At 42.2% G+C, this 25820-nt stretch overlaps 1 protein-coding gene and 1 long non-coding RNA gene across 2 annotated transcripts; both read left to right on the top strand.

Moving 5' to 3' along the window:
• Positions 1-19011: 19011 nt before the first annotated feature.
• Positions 19012-20037, top strand: LOC128455318 (uncharacterized). Its single transcript, XR_008341697.1, has 3 exons — positions 19012-19185; positions 19705-19785; positions 19901-20037. It is a non-coding gene; the product is annotated as an uncharacterized LOC128455318 (long non-coding RNA).
• Positions 20038-20922: 885 nt separating this feature from the next.
• Positions 20923-24903, top strand: LOC128454974 (uncharacterized). Its single transcript, XM_053438592.1, has 13 exons — positions 20923-21094; positions 21534-21627; positions 21801-21887; positions 22150-22208; positions 22376-22580; positions 22797-22914; positions 23046-23137; positions 23222-23339; positions 23446-23550; positions 23622-23792; positions 24118-24279; positions 24372-24613; positions 24769-24903. Exons 1-13 carry the CDS (start codon positions 20955-20957, stop codon positions 24817-24819), a joined length of 1644 nt encoding a protein of 547 aa, XP_053294567.1. The 5' UTR covers positions 20923-20954; the 3' UTR covers positions 24820-24903.
• The last annotated feature ends 917 nt before the right edge of the window (positions 24904-25820 follow it).

Raw genomic sequence — 25820 nt, 5'->3', positions numbered from 1 at the left:
TAAATCACATTTTTCTGTGGAGTGAGAACAATTCCTAATCTTATCAATTAAATTAATGCGATTTGTATCTAGATAGGAAACAAAAAATGGATGGTTTAGAAATGACTGAAGACGGCATTGTGTTTTGCAAAAGTTAATTGGAGTCGGAGTGATGTTCCTAAAATTACCAAATCAAGTTAATGTCAGTGGAGAACAAATTTGAGATTCAACCTTTTAATCCAAATTGTCCCAAATGTCCTTAAAGTGCTTAAAAAATAAACTGAAATATGAAAATCTACAATTCCATATAACAAGGCAAAGTTCTTCTGCTGATGAGAATCATGTGACAAGAAGCAAAGCTCCAGAGAAGCTACTAAATGGACCTTGTAGTGAGATATTTTGGAGTGAACTCTGATGCAGAACTTACTTGGAGGCCGATCGAGGGAGACGATCAGCACCTGAAGTTCTTCAAGCGCTTTCTTCTGTTGCTCCCTCTCTCCGAGTGACGGTCCTCGAGTACTACAGGCAGTCCCTTCTGAAGGAGGGCCGCGTGCACTCGGCAGGTGGTGTTTTCTGCACAGTGAAGCAGGAGGCAGAGTAAATTCATTCGCTCGGCAGAGAGTACATATTGTAATCAGCGGTGCGATTTGAGCAGAGCAGAGGAGTCTCTGCTCCGGCTGGTGGGGAGCTTACCTTTCACTGCTGCCTGACTCACAGCCGTCATCAACTCCGTCAGGTAGGGAGACGAGCTCATTTCAGTTCTCTCCATCTTCTCCTGAGAAACGGAGAACAGAGGAGTATGTTTTCATTGGTTTAGTCAGTTTGTCAGCAGGATTCATCAAAAACTACTGAAGTGATTTCCAGGAATGTTTGTGGACCCGGGGAGGAAACCGTAACATTTTGGAGCACAGGTGGATCCAGGAATTGTATTGATGAGATCTTATCAACAGTAGTGGACCAACATTATAGCCTCAAGGTCCGAAATAGAAGTATATTCATTTACTTTACAACGAGGTGTAACTCAGCCCTACTCCGTCTGCCCTTCAGGATTTTTACCACTAACTCGCAGAGAATGGTTGATGTCACTTTTCGTACCTTAGCACAGTTGAAGATGTCCTTGTCAGTGACCATGTCTTCCAGCATGATTCCCATCATCTGTTGCGTCAGCTCCCCGGGACACCAGCTTCCCTCAGACAGAGTCGCGTCCGAATGAAGACACTGGAGCTTCTGTTCAAGTGGAGACAACATTGATATGGTGAGGAAGTATAGAACAGAAGGACGGCATGGAAACAATAAAAACATTAGAAAGTAAACTCATTAGAAAACAAAGACGTATGTTCAAGACTTATACATTGAGTCTTCCCTTTAAGAGGGTTTATCTATGAAATTGAAATGAAAAAATCAGTTATCAGTTGACTGAATCTCAGCACCTTCAAATTGTTAAAGTGCAGGAGCTCCTCGACAATGGACGCGGGCTTCCTCACGATCAACTTCTCGGCTGAGGACAAGTCAGAAGAGAGTGACTCCCTGTCTGAGGGACGTTCACTTGAGTTGGCCCGTGGGAGATTGAGCGGGGGGCTGAGCGAGGCGGGGAGGGGAAGCTCCGGTTCACTAGCTGGAGGAGTCGGCTGAGCTTCCGGTGTCTCCACGGGGGCTTCAGCTTGCACAAGCCCAGGTGAGGGAGACCTCTGACCAACTGGCTTCAGCTTTGGCGCATCGTCTGGAAGAAGGGAGTACAGATGAAAACATGTCTTCAGGATTCAATCAGCAAAAGGTGATATTTGTATCACAAACTACACTTAACAGTTCTTCACATATAAGTAATGTAAGAAACAAATATAAATCTGTTTACAAGCTGTGACATTTTGTGACTGTGACAGCTTCAAGTTCAACAAGCCTCCTAATTAATGGATATTTGGGCTTTCCAAGTTTATAATTTAGGGGTTCTCTGACTTTGACTGGTCATATCTCCTTTAACATGAGAAATAAAGAAGCACAGTCACAACAGTGTGATGAATGGCAGAGAGTGAATGTGTCAGTACTATCGTCCTGTCTGTCCCGTGTTGGGCAGTGACGTGCGTCTCACCAGGCTCTGGGCCGCTGCTGCTGAGCTCCTGCTCAGGTTGGTCCTTGTTGACCACTGATGACGTTGATGGCGTCTTGGTGATCAGCGGCTTGTTGTTACGCTTCCTGCGTTTCCTGCCCTTCTTGCCTGAACTGCTTCGACTGGTGGGGGACGAATAAACAAAGAGTCAGGAAGGATGTGAGTATAAAATAGAAACAGTGAATATCAAGCTTTTCACCCAATTTGGAACCTACTGCAAATTATTATCACTGACCTAAACAGAAGTGAAACAAATCCCATATGACGAAACTAATTTCTTTTTAATTTAATGTAAACTAGTTAATCAGAGTTATAGATATCCTGCTGACAGGAGAGATAAATATCCGAATCACAGAGACACTCTCCTCATGTTTCAGAGAAACCTAACACCAACAGGATCCTTAAGATCAGACAGCATTGTCATCTCATACCTTTCCAGAGTTATCCTGGCTTCATAATCCTGGTTCGGTGGAGGAGTTGGAACCTGTGCAGGACTAGAGGCCTGGGGCTGGAGTGCAGCAGGGGGCACGAGAGAGGGCTCATGGGCCGCTGTCTCCAGCTCAGTCCCCCCCTCTGCAAGGCCGTTCAAAGCCTTGGGGGCTGCTTCACACAAGGCAGCCAGAGTTCTTGGGGGGGAGGGTGTCTGCTCCTTGGCTTCAGCCTGCACAAGCCCAAGTGAGGGAGACCTCTGACCTACTGGCTGCAGCTTTGGCGCATCGTCTGGAAGAAGGGAGTACAGATGAAAACATGTCTTCAGAATTCAATCAGCAAAAGGTGATATTTGTCTCACAAACTACACTTAACAGTTCTTCACATATAAGTAATGTAATAAAAAAATATAAATCTGTTTACAAGCTGCACATTTTGTGACTGTGACAGCTTCAAGTTCATAAAGCCTCCTAATTATTGGAGATATTGGCTTTCCAAGTTTATTATTTAGGGGTTCTCTGACTTTGACTGGTCATATCTCCTTTAACATGAGAAATAAACAAGCACAGTCACAACAGTGTGATGAATGGCAGAGAGTGAATGTGTCAGTATTATCGTCCTGTGTGTCCGGTGTTGGGCAGTGACGTGCGTCTCACCAGGCTCTGAGTCGCTGCTGCTGAGCTCCTGCTCAGGTTGGTCCTCGTGGTCGGGTTGTTGGGTTGATGGGCTGGACAGCAGCACTGGGAAGCAGTGCCGGCACACTGTGTAATATAGTTCTGTTCCAGAGATGAAACGTTACAAGAGAGATAAGTGAAAAATAACGATTGTTGATGGTCAGAGTCATGGCTAGGTCATTTAGAGGAAGATGCTTCACCTGACTCCATATACAGGATATGCTGTAAGTTACAGTTTTATTAATTTAAATTAAAACCTTTCTAAGAACATAATGAAGGAAATTCTCGTGAAATGTAATAGATATGAAAGACTGTCAGACTCCCAGCTTCTAACAGGTTTAATATCTTAGATGAATCAGTGACAACGACAGCTAACCAGAGCGGAACAGTCGAAACATTGTGAAGTGTGTGACACTCTGTCATCAAAAACTCTAAACAGCTACAACACAGCAGGTCATGTAGTGTGAACTGCACAGTGATCCGACAGCTTTAAAAGTCATGTGGTGTGACCTCACCTGATTCACTGTCCTCGTCCTCTCCACTGCCGCCCTCCACCCATGTGACTTGAGCCGGGGGGGCCAAATAAGTGTTCTTGTCCATTTGTGGCTGCAGAAAGAGAAGCGATTATGATCACTTGTACCATTTCCAGCAATAAAAACTACAGATGACAATAGTAGAAAATATGACAGGAACAGTCTAAAGGTTTAGACTGGAATCTACAGGTAAAGATTCCAACTCTTCCATGTTCTCAAAATGTCCAGCAGAGGGAGAACTAAGCTTCTTTCCAAAGCACTGTCTGAATTCCGAAAGACCATTGTTAATCAACAACAATTCCCAGCCACATTACTGCATCCATACCATATGTTGTATTTTGTAAACATGAACACGAGACGAACTTGTCACAGCATGAAGAACGAACTCACCACTTTATCTTAATTATAAAGCTGGCAATGTTTGACCGAAACGGAGTTTTCAAAACAGCCTCCAGATTCAGCACAGACCATCAGGCGCAAAAAATTTGCCTCACAACTTTTCAAAGTTAAAGTAATTTAAATATTTGAATTCTGTAGCCAATTCTCCCGATTTTAACCGGAGGTCACGTCTGATAATGGTTTTAGTTTCCATGGAACACAACCAGTTACCACATGGTAATTGTTTACAACGAGGTGTAACTCAGCCCTACTCCGTCTGCCCTTCAGGATTTTTACCACTAACTCGCAGAGAATGGTTGATGTCACTTTTCGTACCTTAGCACAGTTGAAGATGTCCTTGTCAGTGACCATGTCTTCCAGCATGATTCCCATCATCTGTTGCGTCAGCTCCCCGGGACACCAGCTTCCCTCAGACAGAGTCGCGTCCGAATGAAGACACTGGAGCTTCTGTTCAAGTGGAGACAACATTGATATGGTGAGGAAGTATAGAACAGAAGGACGGCATGGAAACAATAAAAACATTAGAAAGTAAACTCATTAGAAAACAAAGACGTATGTTCAAGACTTAAACATTGAGTCTTCCCTTTAAGAGGGTTTATCTATGAAATTGAAATGAAAAAATCAGTTATCAGTTGACTGGATCTCAGCACCTTCAAATTGTTAAAGTGCAGGAGCTCCTCGACAATGGACGCGGGCTTCCTCACGATCAACTTCTCGGCTGAGGACAAGTCAGAAGAGAGTGACTCCCTGTCTGAGGGACGTTCACTTGAGTTGGCCCGTGGAGGTGGGAGATTGAACGGGAGGCTGAGCAAGGCGGGAAGAGGAAGCTCCAGTTCACTAGCGGGAGGAGTGGGCTGAGCTTCCGGTGTCTCCACGGGGGCTTCAGGCTGCATAAGCCCAGGTGAGGGAGACCTCTGACCAACTGGCTCCAGCTTTGGCGCATCGTCTGGAAGAAGGGAGTACAGATGAAAACATGTCTTCAGGATTCAATCAGCAAAAGGTGATATTTGTATCACAAACTACACTTAACAGTTCTTCACATATAAGTAATGTAAAAAAGATAAATCTGTTTACAAGCTGTGACATTTTGTGACTGTGACAGCTTCAAGTTCAACAAGCCTCCTAATTAATGGATATGTGGGCTTTCCAAGTTTATAATTTAGGGGTACTCTGACTTTGACTGGTCATATCTCCTTTAACATGAGAAATAAACAAGCACAGTCACAACAGTGTGATGAATGGCAGAGAGTGAATGTGTCAGTATTATCGTCCTGTGTGTCCCGTGTTGGGCAGTGACGTGCGTCTCACCAGGCTCTGGGCCGCTGCTGCTGAGCTCCTGCTCAGGTTGGTCCTTGTTGACCACTGATGACGTTGATGGCGTCTTGGTGATCAGCGGCTTGTTTTTATGCTTCCTGCGGTTCCTGGCCTTCTTGCCTGAACTGCTTCGACTGGTGGGGGACGAATAAACAAAGAGTCAGGAAGGATGTGAGTATAAAAGAGAAACGGTGAATACCAAGCTTTTCACCCAATTTGGAACCTACTGCAAATTATTATCACTGACCTAAACAGAAGTGAAACAAATCCCATATAACAAAACTAATTTATTTTTAAGTCAATGGAAACTAGTTAATCAGAGTTATAGATATCCTGCTAACAGGAGAGATAAATATCCGAATCACAGAGACACTCTCCTCATGTTTCAGAGAAACCTAACACCAACAGGATCCTTAAGATCAGACAGCGTTGTCATCTCATACCTTTCCAGAGTTATCCTGGCTTCATAATCCTGGTTCGGTGGAGGAGTTGGAATCTGTGCAGGACTAGAGGCCTGGGGCTGGAGTGCAGCAGGGGGCACGAGAGAGGGCTCATGGGCCGCTGTCTCCAGCTCAGTCCCCCCCTCTGCAAGGCCGTTCAAAGCCTTGGGGGCTGCTTCACACAAGGCAGCCAGAGTTCTTGGGGGGGAGGGTGTCTGCTCCTTGGCTTCAGCCTGCACAAGCCCAAGTGAGGGAGACCTCTGACCTACTGGCTGCAGCTTTGGCGCATCGTCTGGAAGAAGGGAGTACAGATGAAAACATGTCTTCAGAATTCAATCAGCAAAAGGTGATATTTGTCTCACAAACTACACTTAACAGTTCTTCACATATAAGTAATGTAATAAAAAAATATAAATCTGTTTACAAGCTGCACATTTTGTGACTGTGACAGCTTCAAGTTCATAAAGCCTCCTAATTATTGGAGATATTGGCTTTCCAAGTTTATTATTTAGGGGTTCTCTGACTTTGACTGGTCATATCTCCTTTAACATGAGAAATAAACAAGCACAGTCACAACAGTGTGATGAATGGCAGAGAGTGAATGTGTCAGTATTATCGTCCTGTGTGTCCGGTGTTGGGCAGTGACGTGCGTCTCACCAGGCTCTGAGTCGCTGCTGCTGAGCTCCTGCTCAGGTTGGTCCTCGTGGTCGGGTTGTTGGGTTGATGGGCTGGACAGCAGCACTGGGAAGCAGTGCCGGCACACTGTGTAATATAGTTCTGTTCCAGAGATGAAACGTTACAAGAGAGATAAGTGAAAAATAACGATTGTTGATGGTCAGAGTCATGGCTAGGTCATTTAGAGGAAGATGCTTCACCTGACTCCATATACAGGATATGCTGTAAGTTACAGTTTTATTAATTTAAATTAAAACCTTTCTAAGAACATAATGAAGGAAATTCTCGTGAAATGTAATAGATATGAAAGACTGTCAGACTCCCAGCTTCTAACAGGTTTAATATCTTAGATGAATCAGTGACAACGACAGCTAACCAGAGCGGAACAGTCGAAACATTGTGAAGTGTGTGACACTCTGTCATCAAAAACTCTAAACAGCTACAACACAGCAGGTCATGTAGTGTGAACTGCACAGTGATCCGACAGCTTTAAAAGTCATGTGGTGTGACCTCACCTGATTCACTGTCCTCGTCCTCTCCACTGCCGCCCTCCACCCATGTGACTTGAGCCGGGGGGGCCAAATAAGTGTTCTTGTCCATTTGTGGCTGCAGAAAGAGAAGCGATTATGATCACTTGTAACATTTCCAGCAATAAAAACTACAGATCACAATAGTAGAAAATATGACAGGAACAGTCTAAAGGTTTAGACTGGAATCTACAGGTAAAGATTCCCACTCTTCCATGTTCTCAAAATGTCCAGCAGAGGGAGAACTAAGCTTCTTTCCAAAGCACTGTCTGAATTCCGAAAGACCATTGTTAATCAACAACAATTCCCAGCCACATTACTGCATCCATACCATATGTTGTATTTTGTAAACATGAACACGAGACGAACTTGTCACAGCATGAAGAACGAACTCACCACTTTATCTTAATTATAAAGCTGGCAATGTTTGACCGAAACGGAGTTTTCAAAACAGCCTCCAGATTCGGCACAGACCATCAGGCACAAAAAATTTGCCTCACAACTTTTCAAAGTTAAAGTAATTTAAATATTTGAATTCTGTAGCCAATTCTCCCGATTTTAACCGGAGGTCACGTCTGATAATGGTTTTAGTTTCCATGGAACACAACCAGTTACCACATGGTAATTGTTTACAACGAGGTGTAACTCAGCCCTACTCCGTCTGCCCTTCAGGATTTTTACCACTAACTCGCAGAGAATGGTTGATGTCACTTTTCGTACCTTAGCACAGTTGAAGATGTCCTTGTCAGTGACCATGTCTTCCAGCATGATTCCCATCATCTGTTGCGTCAGCTCCCCGGGACACCAGCTTCCCTCAGACAGAGTCGCGTCCGAATGAAGACACTGGAGCTTCTGTTCAAGTGGAGACAACATTGATATGGTGAGGAAGTATAGAACAGAAGGACGGCATGGAAACAATAAAAACATTACAAAGTAAACTCATTAGAAAACAAAGACGTATGTTCAAGACTTAAACATTGAGTCTTCCCTTTAAGAGGGTTTATCTATGAAATTGAAATGAAAAAATCAGTTATCAGTTGACTGGATCTCAGCACCTTCAAATTGTTAAAGTGCAGGAGCTCCTCGACAATGGACGCGGGCTTCCTCACGATCAACTTCTCGGCTGAGGACAAGTCAGAAGAGAGTGACTCCCTGTCTGAGGGACGTTCACTTGAGTTGGCCTGTGGAGGTGGGAGATTGATCAGGGGGCTGAGCAAGGCGGGAAGAGGAAGCTCCGGTTCACTAGCGGGAGGAGTGGGCTGAGCTTCCGGTGTCTCCACGGGGGCTTCATCCTGCACAAGCCCAGGTGAGGGAGACCTCTGACCAACTGGCTCCAGCTTTGTCGCATCGTCTGGAAGAAGGGAGTACAGATGAAAACATGTCTTCAGGATTCAATCAGCAAAAGGTGATATTTGTATCACAAACTACACTTAACAGTTCTTCACATATAAGTAATATAATAAAAAAAGATAAATCTGTTTACAAGCTGTGACATTTTGTGACTGTGACAGCTTCAAGTTCAACAAGCCTCCTAATTAATGGATATGTGGGCTTTCCAAGTTTATAATTTAGGGGTACTCTGACTTTGACTGGTCATATCTCCTTTAACATGAGAAATAAAAAAGCACAGTCATAACAGTGTGATGAATGGCAGAGAGTGAATGTGTCAGTATTATCATCCTGTCTGTCCCGTGTTGGGCAGTGACGTGTGTCTCACCAGGCTCTGGGCCGCTGCTGCTGAGCTCCTGCTCAGGTTGGTCCTTGTTGACCACTGATGACGTTGATGGCGTCTTGGTGATCAGCGGCTTGTTTTTACGCTTCCTGCGGTTCCTGCCCTTCTTGCCTGAACTGCTTCGACTGGTGGGGGACGAATAAACAAAGAGTCAGGAAGGATGTGAGTATAAAATAGAAACAGTGAATATCAAGCTTTTCACCCAATTTGGAACCTACTGCAAATTATTATCACTGACCTAAACAGAAGTGAAACAAATCCCATATGACGAAACTAATTTCTTTTTAATTTAATGTAAACTAGTTAATCAGAGTTATAGATATCCTGCTGACAGGAGAGATAAATATCCGAATCACAGAGACACTCTCCTCATGTTTCAGAGAAACCTAACACCAACAGGATCCTTAAGATCAGACAGCATTGTCATCTCATACCTTTCCAGAGTTATCCTGGCTTCAGAGTCCTGGTTCGGTGGAGGAGTTGGAACCTGTGCAGGACTAGAGGCCTGGGGCTGGAGTGCAGCAGGGGGCACGAGAGAGGGCTCATGGGCCGCTGTCTCCAGCTCAGTCCCCCCCTCTGCAAGGCCGTTCAAAGCCTTGGGGGCTGCTTCACACAAGGCAGCCAGAGTTCTTGGGGGGGAGGGTGTCTGCTCCTTGGCTTCAGCCTGCACAAGCCCAAGTGAGGGAGACCTCTGACCTACTGGCTGCAGCTTTGGCGCATCCTCTGGAAGAAGGGAGTACAGATGAAAACATGTCTTCAGAATTCAATCAGCAAAAGGTGATATTTGTCTCACAAACTACACTTAACAGTTCTTCACATATAAGTAATGTAATAAAAAAATATAAATCTGTTTACAAGCTGCACATTTTGTGACTGTGACAGCTTCAAGTTCAACAAGCCTCCTAATTATTGGAGATATTGGCTTTCCAAGTTTATTATTTAGGGGTTCTCTGACTTTGACTGGTCATATCTCCTTTAACATGAGAAATAAACAACCACAGTCACAACAGTGTGATGAATGGCAGAGAGTGAATGTGTCAGTATTATCGTCCTGTGTGTCCGGTGTTGGGCAGTGACGTGCGTCTCACCAGGCTCTGAGTCGCTGCTGCTGAGCTCCTGCTCAGGTTGGTCCTCGTGGTCGGGTTGTTGGGTTGATGGGCTGGACAGCAGCACTGGGAAGCAGTGCCGGCACACTGTGTAATATAGTTCTGTTCCAGAGATGAAACGTTACAAGAGAGATAAGTGAAAAATAACGATTGTTGATGGTCAGAGTCATGGCTAGGTCATTTAGAGGAAGATGCTTCACCTGACTCCATATACAGGATATGCTGTAAGTTACAGTTTTATTAATTTAAATTAAAACCTTTCTAAGAACATAATGAAGGAAATTCTCGTGAAATGTAATAGATATGAAAGACTATCAGACTCCCGGCTTCTAACAGATTTAATATCTTAGATGAATCAGTGACAACGACAGCTAACCAGAGCGGAACAGTCGAAACATTTTGAAGTGTGTGACACTCTGTCATCAAAAACTCTAAACAGCTACAACACAGCAGGTCATGTAGTGTGAACTGCACAGTGATCCGACAGCTTTAAAAGTCATGTGGTGTGACCTCACCTGATTCACTGTCCTCGTCCTCTCCACTGCCGCCCTCCACCCATGTGACTTGAGCCGGGGGGGCCAAATAAGTGTTCTTGTCCATTTGTGGCTGCAGAAAGAGAAGCGATTATGATCACTTGTAACATTTCCAGCAATAAAAACTACAGATCACAATAGTAGAAAATATGACAGGAACAGTCTAAAGGTTTAGACTGGAATCTACAGGTAAAGATTCCCACTCTTCCATGTTCTCAAAATGTCCAGCAGAGGGAGAACTAAGCTTCTTTCCAAAGCACTGTCTGAATTCCGAAAGACCATTGTTAATCAACAACAATTCCCAGCCACATTACTGCATCCATACCATATGTTGTATTTTGTAAACATGAACACGAGACGAACTTGTCACAGCATGAAGAACGAACTCACCACTTTATCTTAATTATAAAGCTGGCAATGTTTGACCGAAACGGAGTTTTCAAAACAGCCTCCAGATTCGGCACAGACCATCAGGCACAAAAAATTTGCCTCACAACTTTTCAAAGTTAAAGTAATTTAAATATTTGAATTCTGTAGCCAATTCTCCCGATTTTAACCGGAGGTCACGTCTGATAATGGTTTTAGTTTCCATGGAACACAACCAGTTACCACATGGTAATTGTTTACAACGAGGTGTAACTCAGCCCTACTCCGTCTGCCCTTCAGGATTTTTACCACTAACTCGCAGAGAATGGTTGATGTCACTTTTCGTACCTTAGCACAGTTGAAGATGTCCTTGTCAGTGACCATGTCTTCCAGCATGATTCCCATCATCTGTTGCGTCAGCTCCCCGGGACACCAGCTTCCCTCAGACAGAGTCGCGTCCGAATGAAGACACTGGAGCTTCTGTTCAAGTGGAGACAACATTGATATGGTGAGGAAGTATAGAACAGAAGGACGGCATGGAAACAATAAAAACATTAGAAAGTAAACTCATTAGAAAACAAAGACGTATGTTCAAGACTTAAACATTGAGTCTTCCCTTTAAGAGGGTTTATCTATGAAATTGAAATGAAAAAATCAGTTATCAGTTGACTGGATCTCAGCACCTTCAAATTGTTAAAGTGCAGGAGCTCCTCGACAATGGACGCGGGCTTCCTCACGATCAACTTCTCGGCTGAGGACAAGTCAGAAGAGAGTGACTCCCTGTCTGAGGGACGTTCACTTGAGTTGGCCTGTGGAGGTGGGAGATTGATCAGGGGGCTGAGCAAGGCGGGAAGAGGAAGCTCCGGTTCACTAGCGGGAGGAGTGGGCTGAGCTTCCGGTGTCTCCACGGGGGCTTCATCCTGCACAAGCCCAGGTGAGGGAGACCTCTGACCAACTGGCTCCAGCTTTGTCGCATCGTCTGGAAGAAGGGAGTACAGATGAAAACATGTCTTCAGGATTCAATCAGCAAAAGGTGATATTTGTATCACAAACTACACTTAACAGTTCTTCACATATAAGTAATATAATAAAAAAAGATAAATCTGTTTACAAGCTGTGACATTTTGTGACTGTGACAGCTTCAAGTTCAACAAGCCTCCTAATTAATGGATATGTGGGCTTTCCAAGTTTATAATTTAGGGGTACTCTGACTTTGACTGGTCATATCTCCTTTAACATGAGAAATAAACAAGCACAGTCATAACAGTGTGATGAATGGCAGAGAGTGAATGTGTCAGTATTATCATCCTGTCTGTCCCGTGTTGGGCAGTGACGTGTGTCTCACCAGGCTCTGGGCCGCTGCTGCTGAGCTCCTGCTCAGGTTGGTCCTTGTTGACCACTGATGACGTTGATGGCGTCTTGGTGATCAGCGGCTTGTTTTTACGCTTCCTGCGGTTCCTGCCCTTCTTGCCTGAACTGCTTCGACTGGTGGGGGACGAATAAACAAAGAGTCAGGAAGGATGTGAGTATAAAATAGAAACAGTGAATATCAAGCTTTTCACCCAATTTGGAACCTACTGCAAATTATTATCACTGACCTAAACAGAAGTGAAACAAATCCCATATGACGAAACTAATTTCTTTTTAATTTAATGTAAACTAGTTAATCAGAGTTATAGATATCCTGCTGACAGGAGAGATAAATATCCGAATCACAGAGACACTCTCCTCATGTTTCAGAGAAACCTAACACCAACAGGATCCTTAAGATCAGACAGCATTGTCATCTCATACCTTTCCAGAGTTATCCTGGCTTCAGAGTCCTGGTTCGGTGGAGGAGTTGGAACCTGTGCAGGACTAGAGGCCTGGGGCTGGAGTGCAGCAGGGGGCACGAGAGAGGGCTCATGGGCCGCTGTCTCCAGCTCAGTCCCCCCCTCTGCAAGGCCGTTCAAAGCCTTGGGGGCTGCTTCACACAAGGCAGCCAGAGTTCTTGGGGGGGAGGGTGTCTGCTCCTTGGCTTCAGCCTGCACAAGCCCAAGTGAGGGAGACCTCTGACCTACTGGCTGCAGCTTTGGCGCATCCTCTGGAAGAAGGGAGTACAGATGAAAACATGTCTTCAGAATTCAATCAGCAAAAGGTGATATTTGTCTCACAAACTACACTTAACAGTTCTTCACATATAAGTAATGTAATAAAAAAATATAAATCTGTTTACAAGCTGCACATTTTGTGACTGTGACAGCTTCAAGTTCAACAAGCCTCCTAATTATTGGAGATATTGGCTTTCCAAGTTTATTATTTAGGGGTTCTCTGACTTTGACTGGTCATATCTCCTTTAACATGAGAAATAAACAACCACAGTCACAACAGTGTGATGAATGGCAGAGAGTGAATGTGTCAGTATTATCGTCCTGTGTGTCCGGTGTTGGGCAGTGACGTGCGTCTCACCAGGCTCTGAGTCGCTGCTGCTGAGCTCCTGCTCAGGTTGGTCCTCGTGGTCGGGTTGTTGGGTTGATGGGCTGGACAGCAGCACTGGGAAGCAGTGCCGGCACACTGTGTAATATAGTTCTGTTCCAGAGATGAAACGTTACAAGAGAGATAAGTGAAAAATAACGATTGTTGATGGTCAGAGTCATGGCTAGGTCATTTAGAGGAAGATGCTTCACCTGACTCCATATACAGGATATGCTGTAAGTTACAGTTTTATTAATTTAAATTAAAACCTTTCTAAGAACATAATGAAGGAAATTCTCGTGAAATGTAATAGATATGAAAGACTATCAGACTCCCGGCTTCTAACAGATTTAATATCTTAGATGAATCAGTGACAACGACAGCTAACCAGAGCGGAACAGTCGAAACATTTTGAAGTGTGTGACACTCTGTCATCAAAAACTCTAAACAGCTACAACACAGCAGGTCATGTAGTGTGAACTGCACAGTGATCCGACAGCTTTAAAAGTCATGTGGTGTGACCTCACCTGATTCACTGTCCTCGTCCTCTCCACTGCCGCCCTCCACCCATGTGACTTGAGCCGGGGGGGCCAAATAAGTGTTCTTGTCCATTTGTGGCTGCAGAAAGAGAAGCGATTATGATCACTTGTAACATTTCCAGCAATAAAAACTACAGATGACAATAGTAGAAAATATGACAGGAAAAGTCTAAAGGTTTAGACTGGAATCTACAGGTAAAGATTCCAACTCTTCCATGTTCTCAAATTGTCCAGCAGAGGGAGAACTAAGCTTCTTTCCAAATCACTGTCTGAATTCCGAAAGACCATTGTTAATCAACAACAATTCCCGGCCACATTACTGCATCCATACCATATGTTGTATTTTGTAAACATGAACTGTCACAACGAACTGTGACACGAACTTGTCACAGCATGAAGAACGAACTCCCCACTTTATCTTAATTACAAAGCTGGCAATGTTTGACCGAAACGGAGTTTTCAAAACAGCCTCCAGATTCAGCACAGACCATCAGGCACAAAAAATTTGCCTCACAACTTTTCAAAGTTAAAGTAATTTAAATATTTGAATTCTGTAGCCAATTCTCCCGATTTTAACCGGAGGTCACGTCTGATAACGGTTTTAGTTTCCATGGAACACAACCAGTTACCACATGGTAATTGTTTGTCATTGTTTTGTGATTCCAATGTAGAAATATGAGCAAATCAACTATGAGGGACAGAAAGTAAATAGCAGCTTCACGTCTCCTGTATGAAGTACAATCCTCAAAGAATCAGAATCAGAATCAGAATGGAAGGTAAGAAAAAGGTAGAATAGTAAGATCTGCGTCGAAGCCTCAGACAGTTCGTCTCACCTTGGAGAACTTTGGCATCTTGCTGGGGTCGATGTTGTTCACTTTGCGTGCTGATCCTTTAAATCTGTGGAGACACACCCACACAAAAAAACAAAACAACAAAAAAAAAGGGAAATACAGGTTTAAGATTAGTTCACAGGAAATACAGTGGAGTCAAAGGGCTGTGAAAGGGGCAGACAGAGTGACATGTCTGTGGCATGCTGCGTTACAATATGAAATATTATAGCTCAGCTAGCAGATAGGAGGGAGTGAGGGGGCTTCCGTGTCTGCTGTTGGGTACTATAGCATCTCTGCAGTCTATAGGGACAGGAGGTCACTATGGCTGTGCCGATGTGATTCTAAGCATTAAAGAGGATTTAGACTGCAGGCCTCACCTGACTGTCTCTTGGCTCTGGAGAAGACTTGCCGCTGAAGGTTTTTCTGAAAAAAAATGTACAGAACCACAATGACATCAAACCCTGAATCAGACAGATTATGCAGTGTTAAACAGATTTCTTTGCTCTTTATCTTTGACAGATCAGAGAATTTAAGACTGGAGCGTGAATGGGTTTTATCACACAGTGCTAGATACATTTTAGCATAAACAGAGGAATCAGTCAATCACAGAGGAATATTCTAATGACTGGGGACACACTGATGAATTTATTAAAGATCAAAAGTTATCACGTCTTCCTCGATTATTTAATATTCATTAAATAGATATTTAATGAATAGATATAAACAGAATATGACCAGAATATCCAGTATGATGTTCCTGGTCATCAATCAGATCAGACCCACTGCTTTGTGGATTTCAGTTTGTGTATATTTGGTCGTACCTGTCTTATGATGAACTTCCTGGTTGGTGATCGTCGTATTTGACAAAAAGATGATGTATGAGTCTAATCAAACTTCTCGCCTGACTACTGTGAAGATAATCGAGGAGAGTGATGGTTTGTTAGTTACTACTGGAGCACCTCGTCCTCTCACCTTTAATGGGAGATTTTTGCCTTTACAAGTACGGTTCAACAAAGGAAAAGGACTCTAATTAAAAAGAGTCCTTTTCAAACAAAGGAAAAAGACTTTTACATTTATCTTGGTAATTCTTGATATATCACCCAGCCCTTGGACAATGTTTAGAATTCCAAATTGTCTCACCAATCTTCAATCACATAGACTAACATTAATTATCAGAAAAGTGTGTATATGTAATTTCTATATATGCCCACTGCTTTGTGGATTTCAGTTTGTGTATATTTGGTCGTACCTGTCTTATGATTAACTTCCTGAATGAACTTTGGGAGAGTATTCGACAAAAAGAGGATGTATGAGTCTAATCAAACTTCTCGCCTGACTACTGTGAAGATAATCGAGGAGAGTGATGGTTTGTTAGTTACTACTGGAGCACCTCGTCCTCTCACCTTTAATGGGAGATTTTTGCCTTTAAGTGTAAATGCAGTTTTTTGCCTTTACAAGTACGGTTCAACAAAGGAAAAGGACTCTAATTAAAAAGAGTCCTTTTCAAACAAAGGAAAAAGACTTTAGTGACATAGACAATAACTCAGGATGAAAAATCTGCCTATAAACTTTAATAAAAAAGCTGATTTGACATTTATCTTGGTAATTCTTGATATATCACCCAGCCCTTGGACAATGTTTAGAATTCCAAATTGTCTCACCAATCTTCAATCACATAGACTAACATTAATTATCAGAAAAGTGTGTATATGTAATTTCTATATATGCCCACTGCTTTGTGGATTTCAGTTTGTGTATATTTGGTCGTACCTGTCTTATGATGAACTTCCTGGATGAACTTTGGGAGAGTATTCGACAAAAAGAGGATGTATGAGTCTAATCAAACTTCTCGCCTGACTACTGTGAAGATAATCGAGGAGAGTGATGGTTTGTTAGTTACTACTGGAGCACCTGGTTCTCTCACCTTTAATGGGAGATTTTTGCCTTTAAGTGTAAATGCAGTTTTTTGCCTTTACAAGTACGGTTCAACAAAGGAAAAGGACTCTAATTAAAAAGAGTCCTTTTCAAACAAAGGAAAATGACTTTAGTGACATAGACAATCACTCAGGATCAAAAATCTGCCTATAAACTTTAAAAAAAAAGCTAATTTGACATTTATCGTGATAATTCTTGATATATCACCCAGCCCTTAATCAAATAAAGAAATAATATCAATAACCTAGCTCTCTATAGATTACTTAAATAAATACATACAAATATAGCTCTCTATAGTTGACTTAAGTATATCATTCTGAAATCCAAGATGGCCGCATGTCTTTTGTCTCTGTCAGGTGTCTGTCTTGTTTTATTGTTTTTATTTGGGATTTTTTAGGATTTTTTAGGATTTTTTAGGATTTTTGTGCTGATGAACGGTCAACTCTCAAAGGTCTGTGGATTATTCATGTTTTTGTCTGCTTTGGAAGGCTGCTCTGCCTCTTATGCTTCGGCCTGTTCCTTCTGATTGTGGATTGAGTTGCTAGCCATAGCCGTGGCCTGTTCTCAGCTTCTTGGAACTGTGAGGTGTGATTGACTTTCTGCCTGTTGCTGCTGTGGTTGGGCTTGACATTGTTGCTAACAGCAGCATACAGCAGTCTCTTGTACACTGCCTTGGGATCCGCTTCATCCATTGTGCATTGCTTTTGAGGCCTGTGCCACTCACCCTGCTCTGCAGCCTGAGGCCTGTTGCATCCACCCTGCTCTGCAGCCTGAGGCCTGTTCCATCCACCCTGCTCTGCAGCCTGAGGCCTGTTGCATCCAGCCTGCTCTGCAGCCTGAGGCCTGTTCCATCTACCCTGCTCTGCAGCCTGAGGCCTGTTGCATCCAGCCTGCTCTGCAGCCTGAGGCCTGTTGCATCTAGCTTGCTCTGCAGCCTGAGGCCTGTTCCATCTACCCTGCTCTGCAGCCTGATGCCTGTTCCATCTACCCTGCTCTGCAGCCTGAGGCCTGTTCCATCTACCCTGCTCTGCAGCCTGAGGCCTGTTCCATCCACCCTGCTCTGCAGCCTGAGGCCTGTTCCATCCACCCTGCTCTGCAGCCTGATGCCTGTTCATCCACCCTGCTCTGCAGCCTGAGGCTCGCTTCAGTATCCTGCTCGGATACACCGTTTCTTGCCCCTGGTTTTCTCTTTGGGACTGAACTCTGTGCTGGTACTATGTGTTCTCTTTTCATGGTCCTCATCGCTACTGTGATTTTCTCGGATTCTGGGTTAACCTGCTACCATGGGGAGTGCACATCGGGTATTGTGCTCTCTCCTCCAATCATTCCAAACCCTGAAACCAATAACTTGCTCAGTGAACGAAGTGAACAAGTGCTGACCCATTCTTATTTGGATCCTTTTGTCTTTGCACAATGGTTATGTCTTGTTTCAACATGGTCTCACGAAACGGTTCGTAAGATATCTTACTAAAGACGCAATGTACAAATATCCGTACAGAGATGACGAAATGCTCCAAACGACCAGTGCGCCTGCGCAGACCTCTGCCGTGCTCTCGCTCTGCGGTGCTCTGATAAAGCAACATGGCGGAGATTGCTGTATTCTTTTTTGGAAAACGCTATGTTCAAGCAATGTTTCTGTATAAAAATGTGTTTTGAAGATATTTATGGCGAGATATGTGTGTTTCAGTTTCAATATTTTCATTCAGTGACCTTCTACGATGTTTGGTTTGTTAGTTATTCCGAAGAGTTTCTGTCGTATCTAAGAGGGTTGCTATGGACGCTTTTGTCGCTCCTTGCCGTCAAACCGGAACACTTTGTAAATTGCCCCCGTTACTATCTTTTCATATAGTGCAAGGCATCGGTAGAAGGACACACAAGATGTGTATTCAATCAGGACAAAATGCCTTTTTATTTTCCTCGCCCCGTAAATTCCTCGCTCTACAGCACATAACCACGTCCGTAACAAGAGCCGTGCGCCGGACGTCGCGTCATTCTCCTTCGCCCCCCCCCACTGCCTCGCGCCGGATGTTGAGTCATTCTTCTCCTTCACCTACCGCACCTTACCTGTCCCTTGCTCCTAACTCCGACCTCAACCAAGTCCTTTATAGATAAAAAAAACGGCTTTTAAGAGCCAACATCTGTCCTTTGTCCTCTCTCTTTGTGTGAGACAGTGTGTCTCATTTGTTTGTATGTGTTTGTGTGTGGTTTTTATTTGTCTGTCTCCCTGTAAGACCTGTTACCCCAATTTCAGTGGCATACTAAGTCTCTGGTAAGTAGTGTCGTGGCTTGTTTAGGCAATATGTCATCACTACAGGAGGCAGAGGCTCATCTTGAAGAGATGGAGAAGGCAGCACTATCTATGATCAAGGAGCTCAACGCAACTCTGGTATTGTAACACTTTCGATACACTTTCCATTTTCCTGTTTTCATTAAAGAATTTGCTATGCCAGTCTATATGGTTTTATTTTCTTTAATTCGATTTTTGTCCTTCTTAGTCACCTAAGAAAAAGAGAAAATCAAAACCAAAACCAAAACCTTTGGTTCGATGGAGGAAACGGGACAAAGACGGCAACATTGTTCCCCTAAGACGCAAGTCCCCCTCATCAAACTCATGTGGTTAGTTCAATACTCGAATTGGCATGCTGCACAAACTATTTGCTGAGAAAAAATTGCTGGTGATTGTTGTGAAATATTGCACAATAACAAAGGTATGCCATAATTAAGCAGAGTATCTTCTAACGCAAACAGAAGTGTTTACATCTCAATACAACCTAAACATCCTCTCCTCACTCTTCAACAAATGCGACCAAGGGCCACACTTTGGCTTGGTATGAAATACTGAAACATTGTATTTATTTTTTTATCAGGGACCATTCACATTAACAAACACATTTTAACTCCGCTATTTCCAAGAGTACCATTAATATACTGTACTGTGAACTCTGCCATAATGTCTGTCTATGTTTTGTTGTCATATACTATGACAACTGAAATAGTAACCTGACCAAACCTATAAATAGCAAAGAGATCCACAGACAAGGGCAGTTCCATTGAGAACTAATAAGATTAGTAGTGATTGACATTAAAACTGCAATGAAATGTTGGCATACTTCACATTAAACTTTCTCTTCTTAGCGAAACGGGTCAGATCATCCACTCCCAGTGTTCCTGAGGGGGTTTCTGTACAGATGCCCGATGACCAAGAGGAAGGACTTGGTAAGTGATGATAGTTTCTATATTTTTATTTCTGTGCCATGTTTGATTGGCAAACAAATTTGATGGCCCAGCCCATACTTTTCCTTATATACACCATTTTCTCTTTCTGAAACAGAGAATGCACTAAAAGAACTTGAGAGTCTTCTCAGTGTTTCACACGATGACACCGATGTCGTTATTGATGCCAGCACACCAACAACAGCCAGCGACTGGAAGACTCGAAACATCTTCTCGTCAGAGAGATGGAAGGAAGCCAGACCACAGCTTGTGGACAATATGCTCAGAGCAAACTGCATCAAACCACAGCTCTGTCAGAGATGCTTAAAGAAGGATGCCACAATCAGATGCGCTGAATGCATGCCCATGCAATACTTCTGCTGTGATTGTGACATTAGCCATCATCAGTCCCAAGCACTTCACAATCGGGCATCCAGGATTCATGGCTTCCACAAGCCACTGCCGCCAACAGTTGTGGTGAAAGATGATGCTGACGGGCACTATTCTCATCACATATGTGGTAAATAAATATATTTTCTTTTCTTTTTAAAAACACAAATCTATTTATTTATGTTTTTAATCTCTTTTCCCTTAGTAAGAATATTGCCAATGGAAATGCCAGACCATATTTGTGAATGCCCTCCAGAGAGTCTAAATGTTGTTCCAGGGAGACCTATAGTCTTCATAAACATGAAAGGTAACTCATTAGCATGAACATTCCATACTGTCAGACAAGTTTAGGCTTTTGACCACCTTTTCTTTATATTCTTATCAGAGGATATAACAAGTTTTGTTTTTTACCAAGGGCGATATGATCTGAACCTCCCAGAGCTGCGGTGTGGAAGCTGCTGTGCTAGCTGGAAACCGGAGCTCAAAGATGTACAAGTTAGCGGCTACTGGCCGGCCACAATAAGTTTTTACACACTTTATGATGTAGCCATATTTCAAGGGTTCAAAGAAATGAAGCTGGTTGCTCCAGGGAATTCTCGCTTGAGCTTCATGAGAATGCTCGATGCACAAACAACAGAGTGTGGCAGGGTGGGTTGGCATATATTATATGTTTACAATATTTATCAATGTTTCCTTATAATTCTGCATACGTATAACTTAAATTGTAATGGATATTTCAACAGACTGGTAAAGTGTGTTCTGACACATTCTACAAGAGCTTCATGGAGTGGGTGATAAGCTCTTACGAGGTGAACAAATTGTGTTCGGAGCAGCCGTTCATCTGCCCAGCCTGTTGTCCACAAATGCTGGCTGTGTCCGTCGATGGAAACAGGAAGCACTACCGCTTCAAAAAGGATGGGTGGTGTGTCTATGTTTTTATGTTACATTGTCCTATCATGTCCATGTATCAGCTCTTTTTTGTTATGTCAAGAGTGTTTGTGTAAATTCTTAAGCAATGCAAACTGTTATAGTGGGAGCCAAACAAAAAAAAAAAACACTTGAGGGATTCTTAACACATTCAACCTGTTGTGCTCAAGTGACGGAACCTTCTATTTGCATTTAAATTGTTAATGTTAACATATTTTATTTCAATGCCTACAAATAATGAGCTTGTGAGTATCTATCAAGATACTCATAGATCCACATGTGGTTGAAAATCTGTGTTTTCCTCAGATTAGGATTTCCCACAGCTGGGACTCCCAAATATAGATTACGTGACTGCTGAAGCAGCAGCCGCAATATTTATGTATATTTGTGTATTTATGTTAAAATGATCATATATTGCTATGTATGTTCTCTAGTACTGATGAAGCAGGTTACTTTGAGGGTGTAGTTCTCTGCAAAGATGATGAGGTGGCAGCCTTTGTGGAAGACATCCAAAGGAGGACCAAGCATGTAAGAGTGTCTGTTTTTAATCACATAATTTGTCATTGTACTTTTTATACTGCAAGCCCAATTTTATTTTAGATGAGTACTACCATTTGCAAAAGTATATCCTGCAAAATTACACCCAAAATTTTCATAAATTAATTAAAATGACTACTGTGACGATGTTTTGTCATTTTTAGGTGCCAGGAAAGGGGGTTTGTGGCAGGTCTCAGCTGAATGCAGCCAAAGAGACGAGTAAGAGGAGTAGCTCCAGCCTTGATGAGCAGGTATGTGTTGTAAGAGATTTCTCTTGGAATTACTATTTACCATACTAAGTCCCTAATAAACATGCTAATTCTGTTACAAACTTATGTAGATGGTATCAGACTTAATCTATATTATATTAAGATGTATGTCATTTTTGTGTGCGCAGTTTTATTTTGTTCCTCAGTAACATTGTTTTTTTAGCAATTTCTTTGCTGGAAGGGTAGATAACTTTTCTACTATGCAGATAAATTATGTGAAATTAAGTGTACCATTGTTCGACAGGGTATAGAAGTAGCTGTGTGCCGACATGGGATTATTCTTCGTGCTCTGAATATGTTCAGGCAAGTTTGATAACCCTCTTACTAACATCTATTCCAAAAAGGTTTCACCCTTTCAGGACATATACTTGCTAACACCATAAACTCATCTATTAATCGTAAACCTAACTTCTGTCTTTTTGTCAGTTTATTATGTATTGTTGACATAATGCTGTGATGCAATCCTACAGGGGTGAGATCTTCGCTTATCCCATGTTCCTGCAGAAGGAAGTCTCTGCCATCAGTCCTCCAACCTTCTTTTGCATGGACGTTATTTGCAAATATTGGTCTTACATAAGCAGAATTTGTGAAGCCTACCCTGAATATCATCACCTCACTACCATGAAACCCTTTCTGTCTGTGCTCCATGCTAAAGCACACGGTATCAAGTGTGAGGTAATTTTAGACATCAATTTCATTTTAATTTGTTAAATTACTTGTGGGGTTAACTAATATGCATGTAAATCACCTCAGGTTAAAGCTTAAACTACACACTTTATTCTTATTATTATTATCTATATTTAAATGTGCTGGATCACAGAGCCAAAACAACAGCGAATGTTTCTCTGGCCTTCTACTAATGGGATGCACGGTATCATCCTAAAATGATAGATAAAATGGGGAGGAGGAAATCAGGATGGAGCTGGTTCCACCTTGGGAGAGGAGGTGGAAATGGTCAACTCCTTCCTCTCCAGGACTGCCATAAACACCAAGTTTATGGGAAAAGGAGGTTGGTTGCAGTTTCTGACTTATCTAATATAATATTTGCACATCCAGGCTAATCATTCAATAGCATTACACGACAATTAGCATAATTAAGAGTGTATCATTGATTGTATTGAAAAAATCTGTTTGTTACAGCCCGCACAGACATGCTGACTGTCCAGATCATGGACTGGAACAAAAGGAAGGTGAAAAACATGTGCAATACCTTATGCTCCAGATTTCATAAGGTAATTGTCATTTATTTTTTAAAAGGCCACATTGCAATCTCAGTGAGGAATAGATAATATTTATATTCTCTATTTTCCCCACAGACACAAAGGGATCTTCAGAGGGAGAGGCAGAACCTAGAGGCTATCAAGGAGGACCTGTCTTTGAATGATGAGACTGTGCGGCAGTGGGTCACAGATGTACAGGATTGGGCTGAACATGGTAGGTGTCTTAATATCTCCGTGCTCAAATAAGATCAGAAAACATACTTGGTAAGATTGCATTACACAATGTACATCAAATTACATTATTGCTTTGTGTTGTTCAGATTCACCAGCTGGCAGCAGTGATTCTCTCCTGGAAGTGAGGAGAAGAATTGAGGAGAATTCACTGGGCCTGAGACAACGTAGAGCCCGTCTCTACAGTCATACAGGTACACACATTGTGGGATACATGAAATCTTAAAAAAATGTTTTAACAATGAAATATTTCATTGTACCGCAGACACCAACTCAGGACGCTCTGTGATTCGCAGCCGCATGTGGAGGGAAAGGAACCAGCTTGAGGTCCATGTGGCTCAGCACGACGAGATGGTCCAGCCACAACAGCAAATTGGCGCTGTTGAAAATCTCTTAAATGCTGGCTACATCTTTCCGTGGCTGTTGCCGCCCAGTGGTATATTACCTATTTAATTATTTGTCATGATTCTGATTGAGGGTGTCCCAGGTGCCAGCAGGTGAACTAATCATTGTGGACGATATAGACACAGCTTGATTGGTATTGTTGTAGCATATACATTGGTCAATGGTTTGCTACGTCCACCTGCCTTAACTTTTGGTGAATATTGGGAGAGAAGAGTCATAGGGAAAAATTATGATCCTATTATTTTTTAAATAATGTATCCCATTTGTTTTTTAGTTTTAAATCTGTTTTCCTCAATGGTTTTTCCCCTTCCACCACTGTGAACTAATGCATGGAATTTTCATGGATGCATTTTTAGATGGCATTGATTTCCTTGCAAAAAAGAAGGTGTTTGACAATGTCATGCATGTGAAAAGACTTGAGGAGGAGGTCAAAATCCTTGCTACCGAAGTAAGGCAGCATTGGGAGTACCTCAAGAAAAGGGAGCTTGACTTGAGTGGTCTTTTAACCAGCATAGAGGGTAAGCATTGATCCACAAATTGTTAGGAGTTGTCTCTGTTTATGCACCATATCAAAATTTAATCGTAATTTTTTTTTGTCTTCATGATTAAGGTAGCCACAGGAGTCTCTCCAAAGAAGGCCTTCAAGGTCTCCAGGGAGAGCTCAAGTGCAAATTGTTTCAGCAGCGTTCTCAACTTGCCTTAGTGAGGCAAAAGTACTTGGAGCTAATAAAGGCAGGGCTTCAAGGGTCAATGCTGGACCTTGTTTGGGGGGAAGAGCCTGAAGAGTCTGAGGAGCAAGCTTTAAGAAGTGCTAATGAAAGCTCCTCAGATGAGGAGGACATTGACATGCAGGTGATTAATGACATTTTAACATGGGACAGTAATCATAGATACTGTGATTAGTTGAATATTGTTTTAAACATTTATGAGAAATGCATTTTTCTGTGGATCATACACATTGAACTAAATGCAAATTACCATGTATTTCCTTATATTTTCCTATATAGGGTCTTGACAGTGGACAGCAGATTCCAGAGGAGGACGTTGTTGACCCTTAGCAATCCTAAATACTACTGTTAGGTTTAGGGTTAAATAGTTAAGTTTACTTTAAGTGTTTTTAATTGTCAGATCTGATAAAGCGGCATCAGTTGCACTTCTGTCCATCCTGGGAGAGGGATCCCTCACATGTGGCTCTCTCTGAGGTTTCTACATTTTTTACCCTCTGGTAATAGTTTTTTTTTTCGTAGTTTTTCCTTACTCCTTTGAGGGTTATGGACAGAGGATGTCGAACTTTTGTATTCATTGTATATTTGTATAAATAATATCAATGTAGGGAAAGCCATTGAATACCTCGATATTAAAACATATTTTTCAACAACACAATTAAGCCATCATAATTTAGTATGTTTTCCAATGTATTGATGTTCTACTTGTATTCAATAAAATATTGTCACTGCATATCTGAGTTATTCCTAAATCAATGTGTAATTTTTATTGCCAAGAAAGTAGTTTTAAACAGGCGTACGACCAGTCTACATTATTATTCAATCTGTTAAACAAATCTTATTTCCTGCAAGATTAAAACCTTTTGTGGTTACTCTATATTGTCAATGCTCGAACGTGAGTTGTCTGACTGAACTTGAGGTATGTTCACAAGCCATCTGATTCCATTAGTCATCCGAAATAACTGGTTGATTATTAATCAATTTCTATGCTTTTATATGGTTTTGTTTGGAAGGCAGATTGTATATAAACAAATTGTTAACCATTTTAACACTTTATACCAATAAATAATTCTGCTAATAGTTCCTGAAGATTTGTGTGAAAACGGTGATAAATCCGTTGGGAAGTGAATGCACCCTTTTCTGTCCGCGGAACAGCGCGGTAACAATAAAGTGTGAAAAAGCATTGGTAAACGTTTATGTGTCTGTTTTTTATAACGATATTTATTTCAAAATGTTAACACATATGCTTTGCTTAAGCATATTTGGTTAAAAACAAACCGCTAATATGTTTTCCAAACCCTAGTTTTAGAACCCTAATCTGAACCCGGAAGAAG

Source organism: Pleuronectes platessa, chromosome 13 (assembly GCF_947347685.1).
Source record: "Pleuronectes platessa chromosome 13, fPlePla1.1, whole genome shotgun sequence".
Lineage (NCBI taxonomy): Eukaryota > Metazoa > Chordata > Actinopteri > Pleuronectiformes > Pleuronectidae > Pleuronectes > Pleuronectes platessa.
Note: the sequence above shows the minus strand (reverse complement) of the source record. Positions and strands in the feature narration are given on the sequence as shown.